Source organism: Puntigrus tetrazona, chromosome 3 (assembly GCF_018831695.1).
Source record: "Puntigrus tetrazona isolate hp1 chromosome 3, ASM1883169v1, whole genome shotgun sequence".
Lineage (NCBI taxonomy): Eukaryota > Metazoa > Chordata > Actinopteri > Cypriniformes > Cyprinidae > Puntigrus > Puntigrus tetrazona.
Window position 1 is genome coordinate 25,374,505 of NC_056701.1, and position 12,273 is coordinate 25,386,777.

Here is a 12,273-nt window from a genome sequence, read left to right on the forward strand (position 1 = left end):
CAGTTGTTTTTAAAATACTGTTTAATTTACAGGAACTTCGTGGACAAAATGGGAGTTAACATGCACGCAAGGTCAAAAAACACTTTCACTTTTCGTATAATATAATTTATTTCTACCTTATCTGCTCAATGTTTCCCAAACCATTCATTTTTTTTCAAACCCCTCCGATTGAGAGCTGCTTTGTGTACAGCGTTACCAGGGGGGAAAAAAAGCTGCACCTAGTGGTGAAGAATGAATTTACATTTTCATTCAGACCTAAAGGCCCACAAGTGGGCGGGGCAACATGCTATGGCTTAAAAACTCATTTCATTGATTCACAGTCAACTCTTTTGAGAGACAATAACTTTACACATGGCGCACTTTCAGATTTAAAACGTTGCAAGATGCTTTCATTTAAATAGAGATGCGTTACACACTGCATTAATGGCACTATATATATATATATAACAAAAATAGGGGCACTTTAACACAGCCACAGTGAACAATACATTATAAAAGGGAAGTGATTATGCCCAGTAAGCGAAGAGAAACACGGCCACTGATACACAGACGATGAGGTTGGCGTTCACCATGTGTCTCGTGCAGGGGTCTTCCTCCAGGGAACACGTGGGAGCTTCTGGAGGAGGACATTCGGCTTTCTCTCCTTTCTGCTTCTCCATTCCACAGATCCAGAACAGAGCAGACATGAGTTTAGATGAACCCGCGTTGCTGGACGCAGAACCACTGGAGTCTGCTGACAAATAAAACATCCTAATCAAAACATGTAGCACTTTAACTAAATCGCAATTTTTATGTAATGCTTGATATTTTTTTTTTTAGATATTAAATGTAATTGTAGATGTTCAAGTATTATTATTATTATTATTATTATTATTATTATTATTATTATTATTATTATGCCTTTCCTTTAAACACACTGAAAAATATGAAACAACTTTGTCTCCATCTACTGGATAAAACACAGAAATATATTTGGATAATTTGGACAATTCACAACACCATTTATCTGTGCCTGCGTATGGATCGGATAAATATCGTCTTTGGATGGACATGCATCATTTCCCGTGTCTGTTGAGTACTGTGTGGCATCCTCAATCACAGGATCAAAGCGCGTGTACCACGTCAAACGACTGATCTGGAAAAAAAAACAAACCTTTATATGAGTGAAGCTCCCAAATTAAAGGGGTAGTTCACCCAATAATTGTAATTCTGTCATTCCCTCCAGTTGTGCCGCGCATGTACAAGTTTCTTTTCGTCTGCAGAGCACAAAATAGTTAAGGTAACCAAACCTTATAAAAACCTTATATAAAATGGTACCCAATGGCTACCATCAACTGTTTGGTTTGGTATAAATACATTTATTTTTGGGTGAACTATCCCTTTAAGGTTTATCAAAAGTATGTTTTTAGTGAAATTATAAACTGGGTTAGGGTTGGGTCTGTTGTGCGTGCGTGTGTGTGTTTTCTAACCTGCTCTGGTCTGGGCTTCTCTGTAGCCAGGCTAACGCACACGACCACGATGAGTGTGAGGACAGTGAGAATGATGGAGAAGTACAGGTAGTGGACGTATTTGATGACGTCGGGTCTGCTGTCGCTCTCGTAGCACTGCGGTGTGGGATAGACGAAATCCAGAATCATCCTCGTACAGCCCACCACCATGCCTGCTATCAGACCCCAGAATGCACCCTACACCAACGCAACAGAAAAAAAAAGTGCGTTATGAATTGCACAAACATGCACTGCTCTGTTTCGTATTATAAATAAGCAGTGTGTTCGAACTTCAAATTCCATGAAATAATTATGAAATAATTATGTAAGTCAAAAGTCCAATGAAAATGGTGTGTTAGACAAAGCAAAATATCTTTAATATCTTTTGAATAAAAATATCAAACTGTATATTGTGTTGATAATCTTACTATCCTCTGTGATTATTACCGCAAAATCCCACAAGTGCTCGTGCCAGCATCATTTACAATTTTACCAATAAAAACTTGAGGCTTAATCTTACTTGAGTGCTTGATTCAAGTACACAAGTTCTGTACCTTCTCATTGGTCCGTTTCCAGAAGCATCCCGTGAAGAAGACGACCGTTATGGGGGGCTGCAGGTACATACTGATAGACTGGATGTAGATGAAGAGCTGCCCACCCTGACTGGCCTGAACCAGAGGAATCCACAGCACTGACACCACCACTAACACCAACACAAACACTCTTTGACATGGAAACACACACACACACACACACACACACACAGCGGCTGAAAGAGTCCAGCTTTACAAGAGCACAAAAATGTAGCATTTGCAGAATGATAATACTAGATTCATTTACCAGAAACAAACGTTCATCAAAAAAGGAGAAGTTTATTCGTTAACAGCTTCTAGCCACCCAACATTGTAAGATGTTGATAGTTGGTTGCATATAAGTTCTAAAGTCAATGCCATTTTGACGAAGAACACTGACGAACACTCCTGATGTGCTCATTTTGTTGGTTTTAAGTTGTGCTTTTAAAATCAACGTCACACTGATATCAAACGCTGTCAGTTAATCGTGATTTATGAAAACAATTTTGGAATGTCTGCTAATGCAATTTTAATGTCCACTTAACGCTAAATTACTCATAACGCCAGTCACGGTATTAAATAAGTCAAATTCAGCATTTGTCCAATACTTGAGGTTGATGCAAGCCAGCATTGAATTTTGGGGTCATCCTGGTTTTTTTCCCAACCAAAATTCAACATCTATCTGATGTTGGAGGTTGATAACAAGCTACGGTTGGATATTGGCCTCAACTCGATTTTTATTTCCAATCAAATCAACATCTGTCCGACTCGGGAGCCTTTCTGGATGCTTTTAAATTCAAACAGCCAATGAAATTTAACGTAGAACACTGATAAATACTGTTCATGTTGATATTTTTGTTGGTTTTAAGTATTCAAAATTCCCTGTCTTTCACATTGACATTAAAAACAGTTAATCAGGAGTTAGCCTATGTTAATCAGATTTGTGAGAGATTATGTTCATAAACATCATAATGTTAATATCCACAGAACGTTACACATTAGATGTTGATATTTCATTGGTTTTAACCAAGAGTCTGCAGGTTGATTTGAGTAAGGTTGCAAAGGGGTGAAAAAAATTCCCAATTCCCAAATTTTCTGAAATGTTACGGAAATTTACAGCTTATTTGCGTCCTTAGATGCAAGCCAGTGTTAGATTTCCAACTTTCCAACTTAGATTTTTAAGTTGGATTTTTCTGGGTTCTTTTAACAACAAAATGGCATGGAGATTATGAAATTATGAATAAATTGTCATTCTAGTGTCTTTCAAGTGTGTATAACAGCTAGCTGCTGTCATACCTTCCCACAATCATGAGCTCCCACTCGGTGGCAGTACGGCGGATGTTCCTCCAAAGGTCCATGGTGAAAATGGTGCTGGAACTGTTGAATATGGAAGTCAGAGAGGACATGAGAGCAGCCAGCATCACGGCCATCATTAAACCCCTCAGACCTTGACAAACACACAAGAAGAAACATAGAAAAACAACCTACAAATGAGTAAATAATCAAAGAATCTCACCCATACCTGCAGGAAGGAGCTCCATGACCAGTTTGACGTAAGCAATGTCCGAGCAGCCCACCGGATTCCCACAAACTTGTTCACACACAGCCGGGTCTCCACAGCCCACCTCGTCTACAGTTCACACACACATTACATACATTTTAAGATAAGAAATTCAGCTGCTCAAAGGTCTTAAACTTTGTTTTTTATTTCAGACACACCTGGGTAGAGTATCCTGCTAATCATGCCTGGAATCACCATCATGAAGAAGGGCAGAACTTTGAGGTACGCAGCAAGTAAAGATCCTCCTTTAGCATGCACAATGTTCTTGGAAGCAAGTGAACGCTGCACTATCACCTTTACACAGGAAGGATAACAAACAAAATATATTACGTTTAGAGGGTATGCGGTTGCTAGGCAGTTTCTAAGGCTGTCCACCTTTTCCTTCCTATTCTATGGGTATAGCTTCAGGTCTCATGCTTTTTTTTTTTTTTTTTTTTTTTTTTTAGCTTTTTTTTTTAGCTGTGGACAGTTTGTTTTGCTGCTTGATATTGAAAACTGGTGTCTCCGGTCATGTTATTTTAACAAATTACCCTAATTATGTACACTCTGGTTTGTAGTGCAAACAGCTTTAACGTTTACTATCTTTTTGTTTTTCTCGTTATTTCCCTATAGTGTCTGACGCTTCACCCATTGGCTTACTTCAGCGTTCAGGAAAAAGGTAGATATAGAAACTTCTAGAACTAGATCAGACAGTCCAGGAACTTTAGTCTAGCAGCCCTGTTTGAGCTGGTTTAAACTGGTTCTAAGCTGGTCCTGAGCAGGAGCTATAGTTACTTAGGACCAGCTCAAACCTGCAGCCATTCTTCAAAACCTAACCAGCATATGCTGGATTTTTCAACAGGAAAGCTAGAACTTGAAACTCGATTGATCTAGAACTATTTCTATACATTTTCTGTTATATTTAATAGAAAATGTAAAAGAATCAGAGCTTCAGTCTTACAGGAATTTATCACCAGAACTACTAGATAGATGTAGAAAATAAATTTTGTCTAGAATTTCTAGATAGATCTACTTCATTATATCTGGATTGATAGTTTTAGAACATCTACATAAATAGAAACCACCACACTCATCATAAGTTCACTCAACGCTGCTGGTTCCTCACCTGGTCAGAACACCAGTACCACATGGAGGGTATGGACATGCCCAGGATCACTCCCGGCCAGGGCAGGTCAGAGGTCACAGGGTGGCGGAATATGTGAAAGGCATCCTCCCGTGGGATCCCGCAGGTGGTGTTGGGCACTCGGATGGAGGGAATGGCCTGAGGATACTTATCCAGGACAGCTTGAAATCCCCCGACCTCTGCAAAACCTTCACAGCAACGTTGAGAGGAGCACATTATCATTGTATTAAAGGCTTCGGGACTTAAATCAGCATGATTGTCATGGTCACTCACTGAAGCCCATGAGGATCAGGGCTCCGATCACCATGATGAGAGTCTGAACCGCATCGGTGTAGATCACTGCTGCCAGACCACCTGGGACCACATCAGTCATGAAATGCTTTCGCAGGTTATAATACAGATTTTAGATCTTTATGAGAATAGAGAAGGCCACACTGCTATTGTATTTATTGCTTTTGTTGAGAACAGACCTCAACTATAACTAGGGCTGCCCTAGACTAAGAATTGTTTTGGTCTACTAGTAGTCAATCATTTTAAGCATTAATCATCTAATCACACAGACCATTTAAATCATTATAACAAGCCTTTAATTGCCTACAAAGCGCTCAAACACAGCAGTATCTTCACAGAAATGAAGCGTCCGTATGCATTCCATTTGACGATTTCCACACAAATAAACGTTTGCTTTCACACAAATAAATGTAAAGTCTTTACAGATTAAGGGGGTATTTTAAGAGCAAGTGGCAACACTTTAGCTTCCAGACTTCACACAGACGAACATTTAACACACAGTTAACATTAAAGCGAGCGGTCACTGAAAAGTTGCTGATATTGGACCATATTTGAGGTTGATGAACGACGGGTACGCATTTGGATGTCCTGCCCAATGTGTCGCCTTTTATTTAATATTAAATAATGAAATGTTAGGCGTTTATTGGTTGATATTTAATATTAAAACTTACGACATTTTGACAAGTGAGTTTTAGTTCGAATGAGTTTTAGTTTGGGCGCTAATGCAGTTATCATGGTGTGAACAGCCCCAAAGAGTGGTCAGATACGCAACCTGCGACGGTGTAGACAGCGGTGATGCCGAGAAGTAAAAACACGGCGAGGTAGATGTCCCACTGCAGAGCCTGCTGGATAAACACAGCTCCTGCGTACATGTCCACCTGAACTCAGAGCAACACAGATCACCTCCAGCTCCGCTCCGAAGCACCTTCGCAAGCTTTACATCGAGCACACTTACCGATATTTTGGTGAAGATGTAGATGAACAGATACAAAACGCACAGAAACAGCTGTATTCTTTTCCCGCCAAATCTTTTCTGTAAATACTCGGGCATTGTGGTGACCTGCGAAATAATGGAAAAGCCTTTTTTAATTCGCACGAATCGCAGGAAGGCCACAGCTGCGTACACAAACACGCGTTCAAAAGGTTTTATGGTTATATTCTAATAAATAAATACCTTTATTTAACAAGGACGCGTTAGACTGATGTGGTAACGCTTTATAATAACTTTAATTAATGAATACTTACACTATAATGCTTAACAGATCGTTCATATTTATTCAAATAGCTAGAAATGTTGGAAATGGCGTCAACAAGCTGTAAGTCAATGCAGTACGCATGAAAGAACAATACATTCGTTACAGTATTTATTCGTCTTTTATAGTTAATATAGTTATAGTTAATATAGCTTTGATGAATAAACAAGCCAAGTATTTTCCTGAATAAAGGAATATTATGTTTGATGATATAGTAGTGGGCTACACTAAGTGTTGAGGCAATAAAACATGTCTTTCACCCAAATTATGTGTTAAGCCTTTAGCAACCATTTAATTTTCCCCCTTTTACACAAACATTGTTACATGAAGAGACTAAATGATTAATAAACAGTCTCAACTGTAGACTGGGTACTGCAAAAACATGAACAAATAACGCTTTTTACCATTGAGATGGACTGCTCGTAAAGGAAATACAGATTAATGTTTATTACCATATACAAATTATGAATAGCTTCCACTTTAGATTGCAAAAAAAGCATGAACACAAAATGAATCAATGATTAAAGATCTACACAACAAACGAAGACCAGATATGTAACCTTTACAGGCTGTGGTTATGAGTTAATAATTAATATGTTAACATGAGTAGTCTGTGAAGTGCTCAAAATGACTAATTAAGCTTTTTTTTTGGCTAACATTTGAATTGAAGTTTAATGATGTTTTATAGCATTCAAAAGTACATTAACAATTAGCTTTTAATCATTGTATAATTTCTGTTGAATTCACCAGTAGATGTAGATATATAAATACACACACACACACACACATATATATATATAGTGCATGAGCATATAAATTGAAAGTTTAATGGCATTTGTAAGAATTTCAGTTTGCATTAAATATGATCTGTTAAACATTAGGTAGTGTTTAATGAGTACTTTAGCAAACACTGACAAGCAGGTTATTTCTAGATATGCATGTAACTAGCATGTAATTTCTAGATATGTGAGTATATAATAATCTGTGAAGCATTATAATAATAACAAATATTAAGTGTTACAGAATTTAGTTTTATCATGGTTAAAAAACAAAAAACAAACCTGTTTTCATCATCGGTAATAATGAGTAGTGCTATCAAACAATTAGTCACAATTAACTGCATCCAAAATAAAAGTTTTGTTTAAATAATATGTGTGTGTGTATACTGTGTATATTCATGTGTGTGTATTTATATATACATTTATATATTTATTGAAGAAAAATGTGCTGTTTATATAAAAAAAATATAAATGTATATGCATGCATTTCCAAAATGTGTATATATACATAATAAACATACACAGTACACACACATGTATTATGTAAAAAAAAACGTGATTAATCGTACTAATGGTAAGAATAGTTTCTTGAGCAGCAAAGCGGCATATCAGACGAAAATTCAGCTGTGCATCACAGAAATAAGACACAATTTTACTGTATTTTTTATCAAATAAATGCAGCCTTTGTTAGCATAACATTCAAAAATGGTTGAACGGTAGGCCTAGTATACGCACAACTTTTAAAGTCTAATATATTATTTGCAATTTGTTAAATGGACTCAATTTAGTTAAGTGTGTGCGTTTACTGAATTTTGTTCCCGTCTCACCCTTGATGCAACATAGATTGGTAAAAACAGCCAGCCCAAGAGCAGCACCATCAGCATGCCCTGCACATCAACACAACACATTAACACCAAGACTCGTCTTTTTACGTAATGTACTGTATATTCAGCAAATTGCTGTGTTGTCTGTCTCTTAAATGGTAGACCTGGCGTGCTTACGTTCCATTCATAGGCCGTGGAAGCGATGCCCGCTGCTGCCCCAGAGCCGGCCAGACCAATGAAGTGACCACTGCCCACGTTACTGGCAAACAGAGAGGCGCCCACCTGAACCAACAACACAGATGGAAAACTGAGCCGAGCTTCAGATTCTACTTAAATACGCTACACTTCAAAACGTTGAATCATGAATCATGAACATGAATCTGCGCGGATCAGATTTCACCACTAAATTAAAAGGGAAGAAACAGACTAATAGGCCTATTTTTTAGGTTTTAAGACATTAATCATAACTATCTATAACCATTTCAGCTGAGATGAAATCAACTTAAAAGTCAAATAAAACGTTTATATGAAAAAATGATTTGAAAAATGAAAACTAGCACGTTAATCACGATTAATCGCATTGAAAATAAAAGTGTTAATACATAACACATGCATGTATATATTTTAAAAATGTTTCTTATTTGAAATGTGTAAACTATATGAATATACATAAAAGCATTTAAGCATTTGCAAAATATATACTGTATGTGTATGCATTTATGCATATAATATGTAAACAAAGATTTAAAATATGAACAAAAATATAATTGTATAACGGTTATAATAAAATAACATGCAAATTACATGACAGTAATAAGAAATTGATTTGGGGAAATTATGCTTGATTTTCATGAAAATAATGGCAGCTATTAATGTCCACTTTCTACATTTTCTTCAGTAGTGACACTGTAACACTGAATAATGCATATATATTTTCATTAGGCAAATATGTTTTGAGCAAATGGTCTGAATGACATTGACTCACTCACCGGCCACCAAGTCATGTTTTTGCCAGCAAGGAAGTATCCATCCACTGTGCTCCTCTTGGTTTTCCACATGGACTGTTGAGTGAGCAAAGGTTAGAAATACGCCATATATAAGATGCTAAGCCATAAATGTGATAAGTAACACATTCACTGGTGCAAAATTCAGCTACAATGCGACCCTGCAAACATTTAACTTTGCCGCTGTGAAACACATGCTCACCCATAAGCCCACTGCCAGAACCAGAAGGAAGTAGATGACTAGCACCACTATGTCTGTGATGGCCAGGGTGGTCGGGGCCGGTGTGTCCTCGGCGGTGGGGGACGGGGACGGGGACGGGGACGACACAGGGTGCTCGGTGGCAGCCATGAGGAGTCACTCAGGTGTGTGTGTGTGTGTGTGTGTGTATGTCCCTTTAAGACAATCAATCTCTCTCATCCACGCACTCAATGTAATAGAGATATGAAGACTGATTATACATTATCTAGACCGTATTTGCATGCTAATGCTTTTCCAAGAATCACAGAGGCGCTTGGCATAAGTTACAGAGGAATGGACAATGTTTAAAATGTTAACTCCTAAGAAAAGACCATGGCATTATACTTTCCACTGCGCACATTATACTTTTGCACTGTAAAAAAATAAATAAAAGTTTCAGTATTTATTATTATTTTATTTGTATTTTTTTAATTTTTTGTAACATTAGAATTATTATATGAAATTATATAATTAAAGAAATATACCGGGAATATACCTGTACTATGTAAAATGACACGGCAAACCTCTAACTGTAAATAATGAACATATAAAAATAATAAAACTTCATAAACACGTATTTTTATTTAACAGGTGTCCTTTTTATGATAATTGTACCCTTTTTACAGGAATGAAAAAAAACTGTTCTGTTAATCTGATCCGAAATTAGTTAATTTTCCTTACAAATGACTTATTTTAATATCTTAGCATAACGTCATATCACCGTACCTTCTTTGTTATAATAAACAGACATTTATGATAACCAGGAAGGTCACGTTTGAACTAGAGGAACATTTTCAGAAATGGAGCCATCGCAAAAACACCTTGTGGTTGCCATGGGGACCATTTTACTTTCCGCCATAACTAAATTTTACATTCTGTGTCATATTTTCAGAGCCAAACGCAGAACAGGTGATGTCTACCCGTGTGTTTTGATGGTGTAGAATTATAGCGATTTTACATCACATTATTTTCTCTCTCAACAGTTCATGGTTGATTCTGCAACTTTATGAGATTTCAAACATACTTTCGGGTTGGAAGACCATTAAAACGATCTTTTATTGTGCTATCGAATAACAAAATAGTCAACTGAAGACTTTTGTAAATGCTGAGAAACCGTTTTTTTCTTGCTATGTTGCTGATTTCACCATTAACTCTTCGGTATTTGAGAGTATATCACTGTATATGGTATGATTGTAATCCTTGATTGTAGATACTTTCTGTGTTTCAGAAGATATGAGACATAATGCGGAATGTAAGATGGTCGCCATGGCAACCACAAGGCGTTTCTGAACATTTTGCACATAATGTCCGAACAATACCGGTTTCAGTCATTTTTGGTTTGTTTTGTCCGCCGTTTAGCGTTGTTATTAAGCTTAATCTTGATTGCGTGCGTTTTTAAACTTGGACCTTTAGGCATAAAGTTAATCTTCTAAACTTTTTTACAGCTGAGGTCTCGTTTTAGGTGCAGGTTTATGACGGTCACTTAGAAAAGAAACTGTCCTTCCTTTCATGCGTACAATAAGGTGGATGGAGATGACGAGAACAAAACGGGCTCAAGGTGGTTACTCTTGAACCAGTACCGACAGAACGCCACCCAAATGCCATTAGTCTTCAACGAAAGAAATGCAAGTATGACTTTAAGCATGCACTGGTAATGATTCGAGCTGAATCCACTGCATGCTGCTTTTATCGTTCTTCTTTCCCAGAAATCCTCAGACCAGACACGTTCCTCCGAGAACAAAACACACGCAAGTCAGGCATGTTTCAAGTATTTATGGTACTTAAGTAATAAAAACAAATGACATTTATTACGGTCATTCAGAACTTGTCCAGGTTTCATTATTGGGAAATAATGAATCTTGAAGGAACGGCTGCGCACGTTGCTTTATAGACTTTGCATTATCTGAAAAGAGTGCATCTCCGAGGTCTTAATGATCAGAAGTTTGCCGTTTCGCTTCGTGGCGAGAGTGATTTCACCCATTCAGAGCAAGGAGAACAATGCTGTCTGAAGAAACTTCAGGATCCTGTCCCAGATCTATGTGTACATTAACACAGAGCTTCTTTATATCTCCTACTATATTACCATCCACAAGAGGGATGATGACATTCAGTTTATTACACAGAACGCACTGACAAATCTATTAAAGGACTGTTATTAAATAGACCAATCAAACCTGGGAACACTTCCTATAACGCATAATGTACTTGTTAGAAGAATGGCATCTACGCTAATATCTTTTCCGAGGTCACCGGAGCCACTAGGATCCAGACTGCATTAAATTACTGCCCTATTTTTAATGTCATTTTTTCCCTACACCCCCAGTACCAGATTATTATTAATTTTTTTTTTTTTTTACAGTGCAGTGAATTTCCATGACTTTTCTAGACGTTAATAATTAAAGGTTCGGTCAAGATCTCATTTTAAAGTGCAATTTTCCTAGAAAAGCCTAGAAATGATCATCGTAAAATGACAATTGAAAAAAAAAATAGTAAATGCCATACTAAATATATAAATAAATCTGTAGAAAGAGTTCATTTGCAAAAAAATTCATGTTGTTTCCATTCTGATTTCCAATTAATTGATTATATTACATAACTAAAAAAATACAGCTAACACAATAAAAACATGGTAACATTAAAAAAGATAATATACGAGTAAATAAATAAGTTATCTGTTAATAAACTCTTCGCATATATCTTACTGATTTAGCCGGATTTACTTTAAATAAGCAAAAATGCAACAGCAGCAACCTAAACAAAATCTGAACATAAATTGTTAGCAGTAGCCCATTAGCCATCAAAAATAAAGCAAGCTAACATACTAACATAATGAAAGGTGCTTTCTAAGCTAGCAGAACTGAACAGAGCCAAAGATCTCGAGACTTCTCATACACCTACAGACAGTCCTGCATAAAACAAATAAAGAGAAACACAGGAGCAAAGGTAAAGACTCACCTAAACAACAGGTCAGAAACAGACTTAATAAAAGCAGAAGTTTCTCTGAATAGCGTGGAGATGATCCCTCTCCGATCAGAGAGATCAAACTCCACTCTGCCTCGCGTAACACTTCACGTTGGTTAAAATGTAAGGGCCTTTTATTACCAAAACAGTAATGACAACAGAACAGTGTTGCAACATCAC

General features: G+C 37.0%; 1 protein-coding gene across 5 annotated transcripts; it reads right to left on the minus strand.

Moving 5' to 3' along the window:
- Positions 1–3: 3 nt before the first annotated feature.
- Positions 4–12,240, minus strand: slc5a11 (solute carrier family 5 member 11). 5 transcript variants are annotated; one of them, XM_043235734.1, is made up of 15 exons: positions 12,088–12,240; positions 9,097–9,319; positions 8,880–8,951; positions 7,894–8,172; positions 5,990–6,094; positions 5,807–5,912; positions 5,017–5,097; positions 4,726–4,931; positions 3,779–3,914; positions 3,582–3,689; positions 3,356–3,506; positions 2,042–2,210; positions 1,470–1,685; positions 1,000–1,135; positions 4–733 (listed from the first exon to the last, which is right to left on the minus strand). In XM_043235734.1, the coding sequence occupies exons 2-15, from the start codon at positions 9,241–9,243 to the stop codon at positions 507–509; spliced, it is 2,139 nt and encodes a 712-aa protein (XP_043091669.1). In that variant the 5' UTR covers positions 9,244–9,319; positions 12,088–12,240; the 3' UTR covers positions 4–506. The 5 variants fall into 5 exon arrangements, with proteins under 5 accessions (XP_043091669.1, XP_043091671.1, XP_043091673.1 ...); XM_043235736.1 differs by having other exon boundaries at positions 9,097–9,287; positions 12,088–12,216; XM_043235738.1 differs by lacking the exon at positions 12,088–12,240 and having other exon boundaries at positions 7,894–7,953; positions 8,068–8,172; positions 9,097–12,079.
- Between the last annotated feature and the right edge of the window lie 33 nt (positions 12,241–12,273).